Here is a 21,564-nt window from a genome sequence, read left to right as displayed (position 1 = left end):
AATATTAGAAGTATCAAAAGCACAGGCGCCAAACTTGTTCCAGTTAACTACTAAGCGAGACCCGAGCCCCTTGACGAACCATTGGCCCCTTTCTTCCCATGCCGAATTCAGCTCACCCCAGAGATGCGGCTCATTCATAGAGTCAGAGCACTCTCCAAGCCATAAGAGCCTTTCTTCAAGTACAGATAGCTCCAAACTATACATACCATCATTCTGGCCCCGAAAGAATCTGCAAGAGGCCTATTTGATGCGCTATTTTGTCGAGGGGCTCGCACATTAAGTAAGTTCACTAGCAGTCGACACCATATTGCAACAAAATCACTGAGTGCTCAAAACCTCGGCTAACAACTTCATAAAACAGTTTGATTTGTGTGATGACTCTCGCAATTTTGCATTGGTAGTGCCTCACCGGGCCGCAGATTGCCCGGCACTTCTATATGCAATATTTTCGGCATCAGCTAGACATATCAGTCAACGCCAAGTATTTAACACAGCTGATTCTCCCCTTAGTATACCTGGTTTTCCTTCCTTGGACTCTGAGGTTGCACTAGAATATCAAAATCTTTGCATTTCCCATCTAATGTCCTTATCTAGGGATGAAGCAGAAGTTCAAGATGAGAACTTGCTAGCTGCTGCTGTGATTCTTCGATTTTACGAAGAGATAGACGGTATGTGGCTTCAGCTCTCTGTGTCACTACCCATATTGATGCGTAAGAAGCAAATCGCTCATATTGCAGCGCCTTTGGTGAGTGTTGACGATGAAACATACCTGCGAGGCACACAGGTATTTCTTAAAGCATAAACAAACATTGCAGTGGCGACAAGGGGCCTTCAGAATGCTACTTTATGGGTTGGATTTCGACAGGAGTTCCACAGTGCGTTTATAAAACAACGTCCGTTTCGATTTGATCTTGGATGCTGTGCTTCTTCGACATACGGATGTTTCACTCCAGCCGACGATTCTACATGGGCCAATCGCGTTATTTCCCATTGCGCTGAGGCCATGAACTTTTGTTACGGCAATGAAACGCATGATTTAGAGAGACATGCAAGACTTTTTGAATATAGCAACCGATGGTTTGAATCAAAGCCCACAAGTTTTGATCCAGTTTATGACGAACCAGCGGATTCGTCGGGGAAAGGGGTATTTCCTCACATATGGTTTCTTGGCGACTGTCATGGTATATCCGCATGGTTGATCTCACGATTTGAAACGAATGCCAGGCTAGTGTTAATAGTGACTGCAATTCAACACTGGCATCTGGCAAGACTTTTACATGCAGCGTTCGACCCAGATATCCCTCAGATGGGCCCAAACCAGAAACGAGAAGCTTGCACGAAGAGATGTACAAAAAGAATGCCCAAGCACTGGATTCGACCCTTGCTAACTTTCACTCAGTTCAAGATTAGAAACAATGCTTTCCGCTTGTGTGGCATTGCAAGGTCAAATAAAACAGCACCGAGTCTAATTACAGCTTGCATGGGTGTCTCAATGTGTACGCGGACCAACTCTTTCAACGATGATCTCGCTATTTGCTGATATTTGAATCAGATGGGGACCGAGTAACTGATAGAATTGAACAAGATGCTTTATTGGAAATATTAATCAGAACAGAAGATATTCATTCTTTGTCAACTGGAAAGGCTCAAAAGGAGCTTCGAGAAGCCTGGAATGGGGACTTCATATAGTAAACCCATCCTCAGTATTCGATCGTTGTGTTTAGACATGATTGTTATTTCTAGGTCTCTTCTCAAATGAATGGTACACTTAACAGATATTAGTGTATTGCTGATTAAACTATTTGCATTGTAAGTTGGCAAAAACTCACGCAACTTCACTGACAGCACACTTGCCAATCTTTACAACCTCTGTTACTTAAATATGTCGTCAACTAACTATATTGGTGTTTTAGCCCAAATCGTCCGGCAGTGTTGGCTCCCATTTTGGTTGCCTCCGTGGCTCGCTTCTTCTTTGTAGCTTAGAGAAACGCCCAAAGATATCTTCCAGGCAGTATTAATCAAAAGGCTCAAACCAGACATGTCAGTCGGCACTTCATTCACATCTTCAGGAGCTCCTCATTTGCGATTATTCGCCCAGACATTCGTCGAGAAGGACCTTGATCATAGCCCTTGCGAGATCGTCTTCAATGCAGGAAAATCTCCTGCATACAACTTCTCTAGTGTATTTGCTCTAGAGGATGAGATCCCGCTTGGTTGCATGCATGAGACCACTATTCCTGGAAAATAGACAAACAGGCATCAGATTCAGTCAAGTCTCCCGCCTTTTTCCATTGTAGTCAATAGTTCACAAATTGGTCGAAGTCTTGCGTCTTACTCTGTCATGACACTTCAGTGATTTACTCGGCAGTAGGGGTAAGCGGGAACGACTAGGCCTCGCCAAAACCCGCCCACGAAAACCCGACCCACAGACGTCATCCGTTCAGGGGCTTCCGGGCGTCCAGGTGAAGGGCTGAAGTTGTAGGGCGGCAATGGGCATTTTCCCAAAAAATAACAACCAAAACACAAAAACATACAACAGTCAGGATTCGCATGTGGTCACCCACCATACTACTAACTGACCGGCGTGTGGCTTAAGTACGGCTGAGCGGACGGGAAGCCCTGTTCTCCACACCCTGTGGTCGTATGTACTAGCGACAACTCATCGACGAACCATATAGTGTTGAGTATTACTATGTAAATCAGGACAGTTTTGGAGCGTCAATTCAGCTTAAATGAGATAAAAAAATTGTGATTACGCATTGCAGAGACTGACTTCTAGTTGTGGTACCAAGCATATTAGTTTTGCAATTGGTTACCGCGCAACAACCACTCTGAGAACGGGCTCAACTTGAAGTAGCGCTTTACCAACTACACGGGACATTTGTCTTGGAGGCAGGCTCTCAATTGTACAAGAAAAATGATTTCATTGAGGATGACTCTCACGTGAGGCTTCTCATCAGCTAACTGCTGGTCAATTCGTATGGCGAGAGTGGCGCTTGAATGAGACTACGCTCATCGAGAGCTTTCATCATCTTAATGTGGCCGGTCTTCTCATCGGTTTCATGGCTGATAAGAGAAGCATCTGCCCTGACGAGACATGCGTAGCACAGATCGCCGCATTCCTCCTCATTCGGGGGTCCCATAACATCCTGCATGGTCTGTCTGCCTGGGTGACCAGAAAGGTAGCAAAAGCGGTCTCAGATCAGGCAAATTCAGGCATCAATAGGTTGGCGAAGTGAGACCACTATACTCCGTCATAGTTGGTTTGTGATTCATAAAGGTCAATCGAATTTGTCGCTGAAGTGTTTGACTGTATAGTATTCAAGTTGCTTCTTGATAGCTTTCTTGGCTCTCGCAAAGAACTGTTGGAATCTCTGGATGATTTTATTTGACGATACATGGGTTACAAACCCATGTGTTACGGCACTTACCACCTCTTGTCCATTGCTCAGCCGAAGCTTTAGGCCAATACATGCAGCACCTAAGATATTGCCTGGTGAGTGTGCAAGTTCCAGATCGGAGGATACAGGGCTCGCTGGGACTTCTGCTTGCAGGACATCGTAGATAACCCGCAGACCCCCAATTTCCGTCACTCAGTTAATCTCGTAGATCTTTCTGATGTCTGATAGCGGGGAAATTAGGACAACAAGATAGCCTGTGACCAGGAGTCGTACTCCTACCGACGCGGGGAAGAGTTCTCGTATGCCCTCCAGTTGGTCAGGGAGGAGGAGCTTCCGGGGGTTTATGGCAGTTGGGGAAAGATAGTCTTCCTTTCAGGTTAACCGGTAGGGAATGGTCGAATAGGCAGGTGGGTAGGAGATGCCGCGGGGCCAGTGGTGGCTTTCGCGTCCCCCTTGCATGCAGCTCTCGTTATGGGAGCGATGAGTGATATTGTTTGTGCTGAGTTAGGAATAGCAATATTAGCTTTGAAAACACGCATTGGCAGTATGTTCAATGCTCAGTAATATCAACCAGAAATATTATCAAAGAAGAAAGGTTGATATACGTGTTGCTTTTAGCTCAAATAAATAGGCAGGAGAAGTGGTATCAATTGATTAGCCTTGTTGCCTAGTCGATTAAACATGGCTAGGATATACGGTTGTGACGCGATCATGATGGTTGGAACGCGGTTTCTTTCGCACGCATTCTTGCCACAGTGATACTACTAAGTGGCTGCCTCGGGAGTTCATAATGTAGTGAATACTTCAAGTTCTCTCACTTTCAATTTCTTCACCTCAGTCCCGGATATTTCCCTTCGAGTGACTCCAATTAGTATCATTTCATTCTATATCTGATATAACGATATCGGAATATAAGCACATAAGAATGCCACAATTTATATCATATCATGATCATATATATTGCTGAGGAAATAAATGATCTGTACTAGTAATCTGAACCAAAAGAAGCAATAACGATAAAATATTCATGTTGTTGACGTACCAACTAAAGCTTAGTAAATTCCAGGTTTGCTCCAGGAATTAATACCATGGAGCCTTACAGACGTAACAGGTTTTAAACATAAAGGTTCTTCATCTATCTACGAGAGTAAAAGAGAGAGTAGAGGCAGGAAGGGGAAACACAGGCTACATCTGGTGAGGCTTTATCACAAAGAGATGTCATATCTTATCAAACAGCAACCCATTGTGTTGTTGCCACGAGAAGCACTTACTCACTTTAAACTTGCCAGTGTAAATCTTTCGACTTCAAGAAAGTGCCCAGCATCGGTAGAAATTCAATCATCTTCCCCCATGCTTGTTAAAACATGCATTGTATTGTGGTAACAGCACCCCGAGTTGAAATCTTTTGTGTAAAAGAAGCAGCTCCTTCGAAAGGCAGTGATAAATACCCAGGAAGCAGACCCGGATAACGTTTACGAAGGCCGATACGGTGTCCAATTTGCATATACTGTATGTTTCACATATAACGCGTACATGGCACTCGATGCGACCTTTGCTGGAATCGGGCTTGAGAAGAGAGGGGCCAATGCCATGGGCAATGTAAAAGGTCTAGCATAGAATATCCCAAGCGCCATTGCTGATGGTCAATGGGATGTCTATCTTGGCAGAGGCCAATTTTGGAAGAACAAATTCAACGCTCGAGTGACTGAAGCCGCCATGACCGTTGTGTGATCTTCTCCATCAAATTGGGTCTGATCTAGGTCGTGCAGCCGCTCAGATTCTCTCAGCATGTCGCAAAGATATTTAGCATTATCCACCATATAGATGTCTTTCCAGAATGCCTTCCTTTTCTCATACTGTTCGGGCGTTTCGTTTGGTCGTTGTGGTGGATCTTGTTCAAATTCTCCCCAAGCAACAGCCACAGCTGGCGATTCTCCATTCGAAGATTGATCCGCCTTAACAAAGCCCTCGGCCTCACTGAGTATGTATTTGTCACTCCACCAGATCGATGGGCTGCTTGCAAAGAAAAAATTAAACAAGTAAGGGCGCTTAAATAGCGCGTGAAGAGTAAACAGTCCGCCATATGAATGCCCGAAAAGTGCCTCGCGTGAGACTGAAACCTTTGGGAAGCGAGCCTTGACTGCGGGCCGAACAGAATTTTCAATGAAGTCTAGAAAGATGTCCGCCTCTCCGAAACCGGAATTTGGGTCGCCTGTGGCAGGTGTCAGGTCGGGGTTACGTCGTTCTGAATCAAATAACTTTCGGTCCACTGGATACCCGATGGCAACAATGATGCCTGTGAAGGTATTCTCGGACGTCACGCCCAGGCGCCATGCGGATTCGGTTGCTGTAAGAAACAAAGCATTTCCATCCACTGTGTATCTGTATTGGGTTAGTATTCCAACTGGCTCGGTTTTCAGAACCCGGAGACCTTACATGATTGGCGCGGACCCTTGCTCATCATTGCTATCGAGCCAATGCAGAGGCCAGGATATTTGAATCAGGTATTTCTTTCCTTGTTCACTATCCAGATAGAACTGCTCCGAGTTAGGAACCGAGACTGTGGTACGGTTCTCTGCCATTTTCGTCGCGTGACGGATTAATCCCCGAGTTGTTTTTCTGGCGATGTTTTGTTGGCCTCAGGCTGAGGGGAGTGACTTTGTTTGTCGGGGGCTGGGGAGACTTCAACTTCCGTGCGGCGAAATTCGATCAGATACACATTCGCCGGCGTTATCACACGTTTTAATAGCGGCCATTCTAAGACACCACCCCACCAAAATTGTTGAATCACCCCTCAGTCTGGATTTCTGTGGTGCAACATTCGATTTGGACCCGACAGTGTGGATCAAGCCGGATTTTCCTGGTGACACCATCGTGGGTCCACTTTTTAGTCCTCAGGTACGGCGTGTACTCACAAGTTGTCACAACAGAATATCCCGATAGGGAAAGCTTAGGTTGAAAAATTGCTGGATATTTTCAAAGAACTAGCGTTTGCTTTGATATTTTTTTATCTCATTGGGCTGGCATCGCTTCAAGAAAGGAAAAGTCCGACCGTGATACGGAAAGCAGTTCAATAATAGCTGGCCACTCCAGGATTCTCACCAAGTGTCAGTGAATACAGATCGCGTCTGAACTGTTTTCTTATTTCATTTGTAAAACTAGTTACAGACTTGATTCATGACGACCATCTGGAAAGAGATTTAGCCTTGTTTCCCACGTGCACGGCGTAGTATAGGTCAGCTAATGCGATCGGCACAACCCCGATCCTACTTCATCAAAGAAGTATACAGAATCAACCTCTCAAACATTTCAACAGGAAACTTATTGCTGCTGGCCTTTTCTTCATTCCCATTTGCTAGTCACCGTATTATAATTACGTCAGCCTAATTATGTGGTATATATGCCTGGTCTTCATTTCCAACCTCCATTCTCGTCTTGCTCTTTATCATGACTCGATATACCAAGCCCTCGCCTTTCTATTTCAAAGAGACGTTTTTCTTCACCAATATACTTATATCATATATCCAGAGCGCTTAGGGCCAGATAGAAACACAAACTAATCAGCCGCTTCTATTATCCCCGCTACAATGCCTTCCAAAGCTCGGAAGTCCAGGAAGACATGCTCAATGTATCCCTTATCACACGACGATGTGATAAACCTGCTGGAGATTTAGAGCATTGGTATTCAATTCAACCCAACTGAAGACCACGAACTAACCCACGAATATAGCACAAGCGTCATAGGCAGGTTCATTTGCCCCCATAAGTCTTGCAAATCCCACGGATAGCCCAGCAAGAAAATTTCTATGCATACTGGCATGTGTGAAGTTGAAAGCCCCTACAACGCAAGACTCTTTCATCAGAGATGTAAGCGCTGTGACTGGCTCAGCAGTCTTATTCTGGATGGGTCGTATGCGGAAAGAGTCGCGTACGGGATCAAAAAATGGCATGGAGTTGAATTGGAAGCTGCTGAATTCGCAGGAAGTAGTAATCGGCCGCATGAGAAGCGTTTTTACGAAAGATGCAAGGCAGGTCATTGCACGGAAAGGCTATATTGACCGCAAATACCAGTGAGCATCATCCTCTGAAACTTTGAGATGGCATTGCTAACGGGGTATTCTATCTCAATCAGTTACGGTATCGCAGATGTTAGGTTGAAAATACTCGGTGATTTATGTAAAAAGCCTCTTTGATATTTGAATATGTTTTCTTATTGCAATTTTCTTCACTCCACGGACAAATTTTGAAGGGAAGGAAGGCCAATTCTGCTTCCCTTCAAGTCTCATACTCATACTTTGATAACCCATTTCCAATGATAGTCCAAAGATGACCATCGTGCCATGGCAAATGAAAGGACGGCGAGGCCGAGGAACCCGCCAAGGCAGGCCACCAATCGTGATGGACCCGCTACTTCAAGTAACTGTGCACCAACGGGAATGCCAACAAGAGTCCTAGTACTTGGTGTTAAAGAAGCCCTATCTCCTTCAAATGAAACTTTTACTCACCCAAAACTTGCAATAAAGTAGCATGTTCCGTACCATTGCCCAAAGTCATCCGTCTTGCATATCTGCCCAACACAAACGGGGGTGAGACTGAGAATTGTCCCAGTACCGAATCCGAGAGTAGCTACAAATGGATAAAATACTCCAATGTAGCGACCGAATGGATACCATAGTATGAAGATGAATATAGTGGTAACGGTCATCACGACTGAAAGGGTATTGAATCGACCGTAATGATCTGACCCCAGGCCAGATAGCCAACGACCGAACCCGGACCCGCTATTCAAGCGCCGGTTTGTTAGAAGATAGAGCTATAGCTTGTGAACTTGTGCATATTGCTACTTACACGTTGAAAATCGCAAGACAGTAGAAGCCGGTTTGCGATCCAAATCCTTGAGCAAGGGCATATGACGGAATCAAGCCTAGCGATGCGAACAGAACAATTTCGGTAACTGCAAAAGGTCAGGTTATGCTGAGCCTTTGCGCAACTGATACGACTCAAGACTCACAGAAAGCGCCAATAGTAATCCAAAGAAATCTCGCATCGTTAAAGCACTTGAAATCAAAAGTGGTTTTCTGTGAAGCAGTTGGCAATCTCCCTTTTATGCAAAGGTTGCCAATAGTAAGTAGAGACAAAAAGATAAATCCCATCAACCTGAGCGACCATCCCCAGCCAAGTTTCTCTAATGAAAATTTGAGAATAATGGGAAATGCCGTTCCGCCAACACTAGATCCGGCCATAGCGATACCAGTCGCGGTACCCCTCCGCCGATGAAACCAGTGCGAAAGAGACGCCATTGTCGGCGTTGAGATAAACGCACTGCTCATTCCACCCAGGATACTGAAACACAGCATAAATTGGTAATACTCGGTGCAACTACCCAATAAAAACATGGACAGAGTATATGAGATAGAGCCAATCAGCATCATCAATCGAGGGCCGTAGCGATCGAATAATGGGCCAACTTGAACACCAAGCATCAGGTTGAAAAAGACAAACAATGATGGAATCCACCCGACTGTCGTAGATGAATATCCTTTTAATTGATTTTTCTCCCAGTAGGTTTGCAACACTCCCACTGTACTCATCATTCCGAATGTACATGCTAGAGTCATACATGCACCGCCGACAACGATCCATGCTCTAGATCCTCCCTCTGGGTAGCTATAAGCAACCGAGGCGTCATTTGCGTCGTCGAAATCTTCATTCTCATGGCTGAGAGGCTCCATGATCGAGCTTCTTGATCCCGATACATTTCTTTGCTCTTCAACCGTGCCGGGCATAGTGGGCAACTCCATATTTAACAAACGAATCCGAAGAGAATCCTCGCAACTCAAATACCACGAAACAAGGCGCCAGCGGTTTTGTCGCGAGGTCCTGGCGCTGATTGAGATAACGCGATCTCTAGTATCGATGTAAATTATATGGTCGCCGACTTGTAAAAACTTCGTGGCTGGCACACGAGGATGACTCTTCAAATTTTATGGCGGGGTCGTATAAACCATGTCAAACTGGGGTAGAAGCGACCTTGGCGAGGACATCCAAGCGTTGATTGGACTGGTCGGAACTTTTTCCATATCGGGGTCTGATCAACTACGGGCGACGAGGCCCTCGGCGGCCAATGTAATGTACCGCTATCGTCGCCCGTAGATCAATGTCTCCACTTCGGCGGATTCTCCGCGGCAAGGTGATTTGTTGCGGAGACCAACACATAATTGTCATATCAATGTTTTTCTGAAATGCTAGCTTCAAGTTCATGTCCGTCTTAATTGAGTTATCTAGCGATCTTGTCTTGGTACCTTGATAACTTGAGAAGACTCCAGGGCTCGGAACCCCCTCGACATGTCGGAATTCCGAGTCGCAATGTTTGGCGGAAACAAGATATACAGCTTCTACATGTATCAGGACCGCCAACGTAAAAATCATCAAGGTGGGCATATAAGATTTCGTTAACCTTAAATTTTAGAAGCACTCTCAATCTTTAGCTCAAGATTTAGGAGGAATTTAAGAGTCTATTGAGGCTTCAGAAGATAATACCGTCACCGCTGTATCACAGCGATATTCAAAGAAGAATTCTCCATAGTCTCCGATATAACAAATCGTACGGTAAAGTTCGGCAAATTAGATGTCGCTTAGATTGATGAGGAACCTTGCGAGGATACTAGTAGCAAATACTAAGATTGGTCGACATACATTCATATAGTATAGTAGGGTGCCGACGTGTGATTGGAATGCTTTGATAGCTTTGGCTGAGGCTGGGTGGGAATCCGGGGCCTTGCTGTGCTAGCGGCAGCACCGCTAGGATTGCGCCCGGAACAGTGCTATTTTGGCTCGATATGGGCTGAGGAATATCTCGCTAAGTCGTGAGATATACGCCATAATCGTTATAATCCACCGTCCTTGCTATGTGCAACTGCGGCATTGAAAGGCTTCTACCACCCCTCCCATTCTGAGGTATCTAGCCCTGCTACTAGGTTTAGAGATCGGAGGTATTCGTAGGGGGAATCCTGGGGTTATCCAAGCCACATGTCAAGCCAATATCTCTCGGTTTTTTCTGATATAATCTGAGAGAGAATTGCACTTGGAATACCACGTTCCCTTATTCTGTTCGGCAGATAACGTGGCATTTGAAAATAGAGGGTTCTTATATCGTTGATCAAGATAAGCCCAAATTGAGCCTGGGAACTCTGACAAATGGCTAATATCGGATTGGATTGATTTGAATATATTTTCCATCAAAATTCTCGCCTTAAGAAGTTTCAGCCATTTCCATATTCTTCGATATTGCTTCTCTCTGGCTGGAGGCTCTGGGAAAAGGGCAAGGATGAAGTCGTCGAGGGCTCTTTCTTCAAGGACAGCCTCGATGAATTGCTTTCAAACGCGGTAGTTTCTTATTTCGGTCAATTCAATTTTGATACGGACATCTTCGCGTGGATGGTTGACGTCGGAAGCATAGTCCAGGAATTCTCTGTGGTCTTCCAATTTTCTCGCTTCCATATTTAGCGGAGCGGGTGAATGTTGGTCTCGCTGAGTACGATCTGCATCATTTCTGCCGATCGTTTGGTCGTCGTCAGGAGGCAGATTCTGGGTATTAAGGTTCATAGGTTCGACCGTAGTGTCACGGTCGCTATGGCCTTCACGGAGTAGCTGATCTCCAAGTAAATATTGATGCAATCTCAGTCTCATAGTCGGCTGCATGATCGCCTGCAGGGGCGTTTGGATTGGGCCGTCCTTCAAGGAAGGATCATCACGAGGAGTGGATCCGGTGCCCAGTTCCATAGTGAAGGGTCGTGAGATATTTAAAGATATTCATGGGGAATAAATATAAAACCACTTACACGTAGAGGGTAAGAGTGATCAACGTCTTCATCACAAAGAAAGTTCACATGCTCGATGGTCAATTCTGATGATATCGACAATAATGGAGGTTGACAGGTTGATATTGGTCGCGATCCAAATATCACGATCCGAAGTCGATCATCAAAGAATCAATTCGTATACAAAGCTGCAAGGGAAATACAGGAAAAGGGGAATCGAGAAGACAGACAGAGAAATTATCCGACTTATACTAAGCCGGGCCCTAACCCGTAGAATCCTAAGATAGAAAAAGGGAATAGGCGCATGAATTGAAAAGGATTCTTACCCCGGGAACCAAACTTATGGGAAGGTTAAGAGGTTAAAGCCATCGTTGGCTGCCTTTTTGATAATTCTCACGGCCTTCTCCGTAGAATAGGCAATATCCCAGTTACTTTGAAAAGGCCCTTCCTCCGAATTTTCACTGTGAATAGAACTAGTATTTGAATATATTCAGGGAGCATATATTCGTGACTCACTACGGTTCTGCTTTGATAGCAGCGACAACAAACCTCTCAGAATCTATGTGAGAATAAAATCCACTGCCATTGACTTCTCTGGATTCAGTAACTGAATGCGGCGCAGCAACAACATATGCGCCGAACAAAAGAAGAGATAATAGAGATGTAAACATGATCTCTTATTCAGAAAATACCGGATATGCGCAGTGTATACTATCTGAGGGGAGACTCAAGTTATTCCGTCACATCTGTTTTGCATGGGGGTAAGATGCCCTATTTATACACGAATTACACCTCACTTTCAGGAAGATTTGTAGACTTGGCCTCCACTCATAAACGAAGGTGTGCAATTTGTGTGGCCAGGATAGGAACTGATGGGTCCTAATTGGTCAATTATAGGATACTAAACTTCCCTTATCATGATAATTACACTAAAAGCGTTTTAGAGGCGATGTTCGATGCTGTTCGATTGTCCCGGACGATGGAACCAAGAAACGTCACCCTCGGGTTAAATTGCATGACTCGATAAGAAACATTTTATAAACACATTTTAGCAATTCAATGGATAGAATAAATACCGGTCTATCTTCTAACTGTTATTGCTAGATATGCCATTTATCGAATTCATCAATCTAAGGCTTGAACTCAACCTTGTCGGCCGAATCAGCCTCCTTTCCCGAGATAACGTGAAAATCACCTAAAAAAAAGTGCGTAATCAAAGGCAGCATTCATAACTGGGGTTCAGTATCTATCCAATTTTTTTTAGTTTGTTGCGTAATACAAATGATACGCTTGGTTCGCCCAGCTCTCCAATTATAATTTGCTCTATATTCAAGTGGAATTATCTATACTGGGGAGGAACATCAATCCTGGGGTTCTTGGAGGTTTTTTTGCTAGCAAGGAACTTTTTTTTGCGCTTCAGTTGCATATCCCTCCTAATTAAATTCACCCTAAGACGGAGCGGCTAAAGGCTGGTGGATTATTTTGCTCGAGGTGAGTATTATCTTGAATGCGGTGAATTATTCCTTATCAGCAAATCCCGATTTAGATCGGCGGGATTTGCGTTTGGCTTTTGCTAAGCTCATTTTTGATACTTTTCTTACTCCCTCGCGACCAGCTTGTGGATAAACTCTATGTTTGCATACCGCATTATGTGTGTTTCCTGTTGAAGTGTAGAATAAGTACAAGGGAGGAGCTTTTCTTCGACGCTAGGGAGACGTTTCCGTCCTACTTTAACTAGTTCACGCGGCGATGATGTCGACTAAATAATTACATTCGCTTAATCAAATTGCACTCAACTAATATTCCTAATTGGTAAAACCAGTCTAATCAAAGCTTAATTATATAGTATCGACTTTAGTTCCTTTGAGAAAGGCAATGGCCGACTTATCGTAGGCGGTACTAGCGCTTCCGCCGCCAAGCTAATCGGTTATCTGTTATCAATAAGACATGCTCAGATAGGGTTTTCGTATTTGTTGCAGACAATGTTGCTATACCACCCCTCCCATATAAAGCGATAGATTTACCTGCATATCAGGAGGGTTAGCGTATTACTATCTCATTTAAGAGTATTTCTTGAAGTGCTAGAAGTTATATTCTTAAATGGTTAATATTAGATCACACCCTACTAATTGTAGTCACCAACCCCAGATAGTCTTTCATAAAGCCTAACTAAACCCGGGCTGGGTTAGGTTCTAGGCCTAGGACTCTAACCTAGTGCTAGGCTCTAGGCTAAGAGCTCTAGTCTAGCGTAGGTCTAAGTCCCTAACTTAGGCTATAAATATAATAGATATTAGACCTGTGCAGACCCACGGACATGCCCATTAGCAAACCCGCCCATTCATAAGCACCTTTGGGCATGTCATTGCACAGGTCTAGACAGGACAAGTTAAAAAGAAGAGAATATTGTTATTATATAATAAGGTATCTACAATCTACCAGAATAGAGAAAGGTACGAAGAACAACAAATAACAATGTTGAAGAATAGAAGGAGAGAGAGAGGCTCTGCTATGTATATATACGTGGATACTTACTCTCCAGACCAATCATCTCAGTGATCTATATCCGAGAGTAGTTCAAACTATACAAACACACCTGTCCCGCAGGATTCTCACCTGGTTCTCACCCGGTTCTCACCCTATCTATTGCGCACTCACCCTTTTCACCCCGAATCGCGCGACGCTGAAGCGGCTATCACCCATTTCTCACTCGACAATAAACCCAATGAACTCGGAAAATACTTCTTCTATATGACTTAGCTGTATAATCTGTCTGGTACATACGACCACAGGGTGTGGAGAACAGGGCTTCCCGTCCGCTCAGCCGTACTTAAGCCACACGCCGGTCAGTTAGTAGTATGGTGGGTGACCACATGCGAATCCTGACTGTTGTATGTTTTTAATTTTTTCTTTGGTTTGTTATGATTCGTTCTTGCCGTTCAACTCGACTTCGATTCCAGATCCCCAGAGACTCCATGTCTTGCAACAATTGGCGTGGGGCTTGGGAAGTTCCTGTGCGATTGGATGGTAGTACAGGTCCATTTGGAAGATGCACAGACGACCGAAGTGAAAGGAGTAGAAGAGACGACAATCTGCTGTGGTAGATCGTTGGGAGTAGGCAAATAAGATACCCCTTTTCGCAAGCTCCTCCCGAATAACGGATCCAGACTAGAAAGGCGTCCAGATAGCTACAACTATTGCCAGAGGACTCACGCATTGCAATGCGGTGTTCGGGAAAGGAGTAGGTAAGATCGGTAAGGTTTCTATGAAAGTCTATATATACTATGTATATGTAGTATGAGTAGATATGTAGAGCATGTAGAGTAGTATCTAGACAAGGTAAAGAGTGAAAAGAGCGGTCCTAGTCGGTCAAGAGGTGTCTTTCTTTCTACTTTGAATTGGATGGTAAGGGAGAAATCAATTAAATGTCAAGTCTTTGCTTCTTATCTAGAATTACTTTTTTTTATAGGCTTCTTGCTGGCTATACTGGCCTTGATGCTAGTGGTAGATGCTGCACTGCTAGTAGTACCAGAATTAGATCCGATACTTACCTGTGTATATATAAGTAACTTGAAGCTATAAGCCGGTTACTTGAGTAATTAATAGTAGTGCTTGGTGAGTGACTATATATAAATATAAGTAGTTAAGTGGTCAATTATAGTACCCTTCTAGGCCCCAAACGCTTATTTGACTGCTATCTATAAGTTTTAAGGAAATTATGTTAGTTAAGTAGTAATGAAGCCTAGTTGATGTGAGTAGTAATGTAAATATATTGTCAGATAGGGTTCTTTGGGCTTCAGGGGGTTGATGGCCTATAGTACAAAGTCTTTAGTTATCTGCAACTTGTATTCTGAATAAGACGAAGACCCGCCTCTAGAATAAGTGATCAAGTCTTCTGCTGAGATCTAGGTAAGCCAACAAGCTAGAATTTGCTCTTTAGGGAATAATGCTGAATAGAGAGGTACTATTGCTGTTTAAAAATAATATATAATGCCGAAAACGCCCAATAGGTCGTGTATAACCTGTCTCTATATAAGTTCACCAAGCAAAATACGAACTATATTCTAATAGTGTCCATATTCACTACTAGTTCGTATATGCTATCTTCTCTATTGGACTAATGAACCTGTGTCGTACGTATTAGCTAATGACACAATGCCGGAACCAAAATAATTCGGGTAGTATTCTTGTAGATTTCTTGAAATCCGCGGAGAAAGCTGATATTTCTCATTGATTTAATCTAACTCTTCGGTTTAAAGAAACAAATTCACTGTGGCTGATTTGAATTATGGTTAGTGCTTAGTTATAAGATATAGGCATCTCGTATTTATCTTGAACTACGGACAAACCGCCAAGATATGTCGCCAATGGTCATGGTCCGATTTCACATGAGCGGTGATTTGTTCAATCCTACTGGTCAACAATGAGTCTCTCAACTTTGCCGAACATCTGTTTGTCTTCCCCGATGTAACTCTGTGGCTCTGTCCCGACTTCGTATAAGTACGATGCGCATTAGTAGTGTCTTGGCACAGATTTTTTAGTCTCTTAATCCAGGCTGGGGTTCAGCTATACCAAGCAGTTTCTTGACGTTCCCCTAATGTTTCTTCGAATGATAGTATTTCAAATTGTTGAAAGAGAATCAAAATACTGATGAATTGGTTTTCTGCGTAGTTGAAATAGAGTATTGGATTCTAAATATCCTGGGAGTACAATCGGACTGCTGTTGATTCAAGAATTCCTAGAGTCAGTAAGTAGGACACTGTGGCTTGGACCTAATTCTTGGATACTACCAGGCACCACAAACAATAGGCATGTAACGAGGTCCCTGGATTACAAGCAGCCCAGCATTCCTTTTAGCAAGAAATCGCCCCGTGCCATAAGAGGCTGATGCCAAGACGGGTTCACTAGCTAAAAACAGCCTCCACATACATGAATATTAACCTGCAGGGTCCTGCACTCCGCTTCTATACGAGGCGCTTTTCCTCGTTAAGCTATTACCCCGTGATACAAGTGGATGGGTATCATCGCCTTACTTCTAACCGGCTAATATTCACCAGAACATCCATATCTTTTGGTAACGAGGGCTGAAGGGCTCGTGATCCTTGTCGGCGGTTTCCTTTCCGAGATGTTACCCAAGGACTATGGCCGTTCAGTGATCTTTCAAGAGTTTTTGAACTATAAATACGGCTATGTTTTCCTCTACAATAACACCATTCTACTATTCTTTCAATTCATCAATAGTTTATTATCCAACCCAATCCTTTCATCATGAAGTTCCAAGCCACCCTTGTCGCAGCTCTTCTGCCTCTCGTTGCCCTCGCTGCCCCTGCTGCTGAGAATGCTCTTGAATTTGCTCAGGCCATTCCAGTGAAGGAGGTTCAAGCTGAGACTGAGGCTGTGCGCCGCTCTGCCAGCCTTGAAGAGCTGAGCAAGCGCTCCAGCGTCTCGTGTAAAATTATCAACAGCAGTTCCGCCCAGGTGAATTGCCGCAGCGGGCCTGGCACTTCATACTCGATTGCTGGCTATGTCGCCACTGGCAGCACATATACATTCAAGTGTTACAAATCTGGCAGCTGCTACGAAAACAACTGGTAGGTTGATCCCAACTTACTAGAAATATTTTAGGCGTTACTGATTATTGTTTAGCACCTGGGATCAGGTACCGCTTGAGGGTGGTGGCGTCTGCTATGTAAATGGTTACTACACCAGCAGCGCGTGCTCTGCCGGTATGTTGAAAGAATTCTTGAGAATGATATATGCTGACCAGATCTTTCTAGCTGCCCTCGGAAAGTGCTGATCTGTCCGACCCCAATGAGTATTGTGTCCTGATCTCTCTATTATGTTGATTTGTGACCTTTTTGCTTGACTGCAATCACATTCGCTCCCAAGTTAGGATCAACCGAAAATCCATTTTGCAATAAATATCATACAATTTGTAGAATCCGAGAATCCATTGTAAGAGAGAGTCGTGCCCACCGATCAGCATATGTGTAGAAGAAGCGCTTCACCTATAAATCCTGGCCTTGACGGTTGAAGCGAAGGAGATCAAGGACTCGTAAGATTCTATCTAGTCTAGTCACAGGATTGTCTGGTTTCAGAGCTTCCGATCCTATACTATAGGGTATTTATCTTGTTACTATACTACCCTAGTCTGTCGTGTTCTACTATTCCCCGTGTGGACTTCTCTAGACAAAACTAAAATACTTATTAGTATCCTTCTTCTAGAGATGTTTTTGCTGCAGTCCATTATTAAGCTAGGATATTTGGTTACTAATATTAATAAACCTCACCAAGAAGAGTGTCATAATCTACATCTAGATCGGGAACTCCAAATTATAGAGAAAGTTGAAACTTATTACTATACTATCGACTTGCTTAAAGCTTACTGCAGTTTTATTTCTTAACTTAATACTTTCCTCTCCTCTTCTATAACAAGAAATATAAAAATATCGACTTCTATTACTACTGAGTAAGTGAAAACCTATTATCTCGACAATATTAGACAGTAGTTTCGGAATACTATTAAGTATAACTTTGACGGAGATACTAATATCAAGGTTGAGACATGTTGAAACGCGAAACCGTTGTCAGATCCTACTGGAACTCACTGACTCCCACCAATGGGTATTGGTTGTTAGACACTACGCTTGTAGTATTCGCAGAGTACCATAGCACCGTAACAACCATAATCACTCCCATCAAGCCCACGTCGAGGCCATACTGCGGCCATTCATGCTCCTGTAGATATCCTGTGGTCCCGCTCTTATATTCAATGAATCGATAGATGTTTCGGACGGTGACCAGCAGACTGCAAAGGTATAAAAGGTAGAGCATAAGTTCTAGCCGGAGGCTTGGATCAATTAACTTGAAAATGTGGTTCCGGTGAGCTCTAATATGGAACACGACGGCACAGATAGCAAAAACGCAGAAGAATACGACCTGAAGAGCGAGGCCGACCAATATGATATTCTGTGCGGTATCGACTGAGTCTGAAGTGTCTGCATTCACTAATTTGCCGGCTCCAGCTGCTTGAATGAAAAAGCAGAGGATATCGCCAATGACAAAGATCTTTGTGAGCCAATTGATTCGAATGAACGATAGCTTTGGATGGCCCGATCCACGAATCAAACGACCGAGGAACATGTAAATTCCAGCTGCGAATAGAATTGGCGCGAGGAGGATGAGAAGGATCTGAACAATGTAGGGCCCCTTCTCGGAGAGATGACTTGAGGAGTAGAATCTAGCCAGAAGACCGATAATTTCAACTGGAGATGACCACGTTAGCTATATCTTGGTTCTTATCGGGAATATTCCACATACAAAAGCCACCAGTCACCAGGGCAAATCCAAACCATTTTCGCGTTGCAAAGATTCTCCATAGATGTAGCGCTGTCAAAATAATGAATATAATTGCGACGACAATAGCTGCTGCTTTGGATGGCACGTAGTACGTGTATAGGTTCTCGGATGAAGATGCCATCACATACGAGTCTTCGAGGGTTGAGGGTATCGGCTGGTGAAGTGGAGAATGACCAGGACTATTGGAATCCCCGGGAATGGATCACAGGCTTCAGATGAATGACAAATTGACTCTTTCAAGAATATGAACAGCGCGGAGCATGAAAGAGAGGGGTGCTAGATGTAAGGACATTAAGATGAGCTCATGCGATATTTCTCAATTATAACAATTATCGGGAACAGAGAAGACAATTGCAAAGAAAAATAGAAAGGAAATCGAAATGAAATTAAGTTCAAAAGAAATGGGATGTGAAATGCTTTTATAGCAAATCAGTGCAACTTCTTAATATTTTAATGTGGGATCAAATGTTTTACTCCAAGTTCAAGTAGACAAGAGAAACATAATGATAACACACTAGTGCGAACTTGAACTAGTCAGTCGGACTTCCACGTATTCCCCCGTTCAATACATTTCCAGTAATTCTTTTTAGCGATCATCAATGGATTGCATCGAAGCCTCTGGGAGAAATACCATTATCTACGAAAACCTGCTGTCTCAATGATTGTCTGGCGAATGAGTTGAACTCTTGCTCTTTTCGGAAACGCACAGATGAAAATGAAATTTGGCTCGACTCCAAAATTTATATGGTAGTTTTGTTGAATTTTCCAACATTTTCACTTTTTCCAAGCAGTACTACAATTCATCACAATTGCCATGGGACTCAATTGAACGGCGAAATCGGAAATCTCCATATTCTATTTTAGAACCTTTGCAGAAAGTAGTGGTTATTCATCTGCTGAAAAAATAGCCCGGGTATCCACCAGGGGAAAATCTAGACACACACGTCTAACACGTGTCCACGAATCAAAGACGAAATAACAAAATGATTTCTTTCATCGCTGGTGCACCTAAGAATGGAGATAATTATACATAAAATACTGTCTCCACATTGGTTGCCGACGTCCTATGTCGTGTCCCGGAAGCTGTTCTAATTGGCTGCCATGATGCCCTGACGGCGCGGAAATCTACCTACCCGAGAGATCGGGATGTCGGAAACAACCGAACCCGTCTGTTTAATAGGGATTTGTTGCGCGTTGGCCCACCTTGATTCCTTCGTGAGAGACTCAATCCCGAATACCGGTACGTGGGCTTCGTAACTCGCAAGGTGCGCTCCGCATTTCTTTGGGTTCTCTATATTTAGAACTTGGAGCCATGAATCCTAGACGCGCGCATCTCAAATCCAAGCTAGGCTGTACGCGATGCAAGGAGCGACACGTCAAATGCGACGAGGCTAGGCCGAGCTGCGGCTATTGTAAGAGATATGGCGTACCCTACATTCGAAAGCCACCGGAACCTTCTAGTGGGGCGCGGCTGGCACCTCGTGTGCCACGAGATGGACCCTATCATAATTCTGTTGAAAAGTCTTTTCCCCTACCTTTTCATTCGATACAGCCATCACGAGTTGCGACAGCGAATGTCGAAGCAAATATACCAACCCAGTCCTTGGAGATTTGGAAGGTGGAACTTTTGCACCATTGGATCCTAAATGTGGCTAAAACATTAGGGGTCAGCCCTCGATTTCAAGAGCTGTGGCAGGTCAACGCTATTAAAGTCGTTTTACATCATGAATTCCTCCTTCATATAATACTAATGCTTTCGGCGCTTCATTTGGGGTTAACGAAGTCACCATTGTTCTCAGAAATTCACCACCACTTCATTTTAAGTGGATGCAGCCATTCGAACGCACGCCTTTAAGCGGAAACAAATAATATCAGCGCCACAAATATACAAGCAGTTGACGCATTCCCCTTTTTAATGTCCCTATACGCCCTCTCGATGTCCTTGCTTGGTCAGAATCAGAAAGAAGGGGAAACTATTCTAGATGTAATGGTACATATATTGGTCCTCATCCAAGGTAACAAGCTTGTTCATGAACAAACAAATCCCTGGACTGAGTATAACAATTTGGAAACGTGGGCTAAAAATTTCGATCTTATCGATGACCATGATCCCGATGTTCCTGCTTTCGACTCCGATCAAGTAGTCCGGGAATTACAAACGTGGATTGATGTTCCTGACGACGGATCCAGTGTCCAAGGCATCAACTCCAATGCACCGAAAATCCTACGATATGCACAGAAGCACAATTTGAAGACAAATCTCAAGCCTCTCATATGGCCCAATCTTATTGATCCGGAGCATCTCTGCTTGCTGCGACTCAGAAACCCTTTAGCTTTGGTTATCCTTGCTCACTATGCTGACATTCTGGGGCAATGCAGCTCCACCCGTAGTGTCTAGACTGGGGCATCCGGCTAGTACGTGCTGTTGAAGGCGCCCTGCCTGCCAAGTTCAAAACTTGTATTGCATACCCCCTTGAGAAACTCTGCGTCGAGCCGAATAGGGCGCAGCCTGGAGCTTAGCCGAATGTGCTTCTTTTAGAATTTCCCGTTGAGCAGAAACCAACAGGGAAATGCAACCAATAACACAGCAGCTTCAACGACACGTCCTGAACAAAAGCTCCACGGAACCCCATCATACCAAATGACAGGTTTGAAAGGGTTGTAACAAACTCGGTCAACCTGCTTTGCATAACCACTGGCACTATGGGCGAGAGTTCATAATCCGGAGTGTAAATTTAGAGGGGGTAGTTTCTCCTAAAACTGCACCTGATTATCGCCGGCGCCGCGTTATGTTAGAGGCAATTGCAACGCAAAGGGGGCTTTCTGGGCTTAAGATAACAGGACTGTACAGCCTTAGCGGCTTTGCCACGGGGTTATGGAGTTTTATTATGGTTATATTGGAGATCAGTTGGGTCTCGAAATCCAGAAAAAAATTGGAATGTTCGAATGGTCTATCAAGTTGGAAAAAGCAAACCCTCGAGCCTTTG

General features: G+C 44.0%; 9 protein-coding genes across 9 annotated transcripts; 3 read left to right on the top strand and 6 right to left on the bottom strand.

Moving 5' to 3' along the window:
• Positions 1-2,038: 2,038 nt before the first annotated feature.
• On the top strand, positions 2,039-2,248 carry N7478_011914 (uncharacterized protein; the record flags this gene model as incomplete). The annotated part of the gene is made up of 1 exon (XM_056928128.1): positions 2,039-2,248. The coding sequence occupies one exon, from the start codon at positions 2,039-2,041 to the stop codon at positions 2,246-2,248; it is 210 nt and encodes a 69-aa protein (XP_056773855.1).
• Positions 2,249-2,960: 712 nt separating this feature from the next.
• N7478_011913 (uncharacterized protein) lies at positions 2,961-3,155 on the bottom strand (the record flags this gene model as incomplete). Its single annotated transcript, XM_056928127.1, has 1 exon — positions 2,961-3,155. The coding sequence occupies one exon, from the start codon at positions 3,153-3,155 to the stop codon at positions 2,961-2,963; it is 195 nt and encodes a 64-aa protein (XP_056773854.1).
• Positions 3,156-5,056: 1,901 nt separating this feature from the next.
• N7478_011912 (alpha/beta hydrolase) lies at positions 5,057-5,983 on the bottom strand (the record flags this gene model as incomplete). Its single annotated transcript, XM_056928126.1, has 2 exons — positions 5,057-5,783; positions 5,838-5,983. 2 exons carry the CDS (start codon positions 5,981-5,983, stop codon positions 5,057-5,059), a joined length of 873 nt encoding a protein of 290 aa, XP_056773853.1.
• A 1,706-nt stretch (positions 5,984-7,689) lies between these two features.
• Positions 7,690-9,187, bottom strand: N7478_011911 (MCT family MFS transporter; the record flags this gene model as incomplete). The annotated part of the gene is made up of 4 exons (XM_056928125.1): positions 7,690-7,852; positions 7,907-8,182; positions 8,250-8,355; positions 8,413-9,187. The coding sequence occupies 4 exons, from the start codon at positions 9,185-9,187 to the stop codon at positions 7,690-7,692; spliced, it is 1,320 nt and encodes a 439-aa protein (XP_056773852.1).
• Positions 9,188-10,778: 1,591 nt separating this feature from the next.
• Positions 10,779-11,183, bottom strand: N7478_011910 (uncharacterized protein; the record flags this gene model as incomplete). The annotated part of the gene is made up of 1 exon (XM_056928124.1): positions 10,779-11,183. One exon carries the CDS (start codon positions 11,181-11,183, stop codon positions 10,779-10,781), a length of 405 nt encoding a protein of 134 aa, XP_056773851.1.
• A 378-nt stretch (positions 11,184-11,561) lies between these two features.
• Positions 11,562-11,892, bottom strand: N7478_011909 (uncharacterized protein; the record flags this gene model as incomplete). Its single annotated transcript, XM_056928123.1, has 2 exons — positions 11,562-11,682; positions 11,738-11,892. 2 exons carry the CDS (start codon positions 11,890-11,892, stop codon positions 11,562-11,564), a joined length of 276 nt encoding a protein of 91 aa, XP_056773850.1.
• Positions 11,893-16,486: 4,594 nt separating this feature from the next.
• On the top strand, positions 16,487-17,015 carry N7478_011908 (uncharacterized protein; the record flags this gene model as incomplete). Its single annotated transcript, XM_056928122.1, has 3 exons — positions 16,487-16,809; positions 16,865-16,944; positions 16,996-17,015. 3 exons carry the CDS (start codon positions 16,487-16,489, stop codon positions 17,013-17,015), a joined length of 423 nt encoding a protein of 140 aa, XP_056773849.1.
• Positions 17,016-17,812: 797 nt separating this feature from the next.
• Positions 17,813-18,698, bottom strand: N7478_011907 (RTA1 domain-containing protein; the record flags this gene model as incomplete). Its single annotated transcript, XM_056928121.1, has 2 exons — positions 17,813-18,483; positions 18,539-18,698. 2 exons carry the CDS (start codon positions 18,696-18,698, stop codon positions 17,813-17,815), a joined length of 831 nt encoding a protein of 276 aa, XP_056773848.1.
• Positions 18,699-20,513: 1,815 nt separating this feature from the next.
• N7478_011906 (uncharacterized protein) lies at positions 20,514-20,975 on the top strand (the record flags this gene model as incomplete). The annotated part of the gene is made up of 1 exon (XM_056928120.1): positions 20,514-20,975. The coding sequence occupies one exon, from the start codon at positions 20,514-20,516 to the stop codon at positions 20,973-20,975; it is 462 nt and encodes a 153-aa protein (XP_056773847.1).
• Positions 20,976-21,564: the final 589 nt, after the last annotated feature.

Source organism: Penicillium angulare (assembly GCF_028827245.1).
Source record: "Penicillium angulare strain IBT 27051 chromosome Unknown utg000009l_segment0_segment0, whole genome shotgun sequence".
Lineage (NCBI taxonomy): Eukaryota > Fungi > Ascomycota > Eurotiomycetes > Eurotiales > Aspergillaceae > Penicillium > Penicillium angulare.
This window is presented reverse-complemented; position numbering and strand designations above follow the sequence as displayed.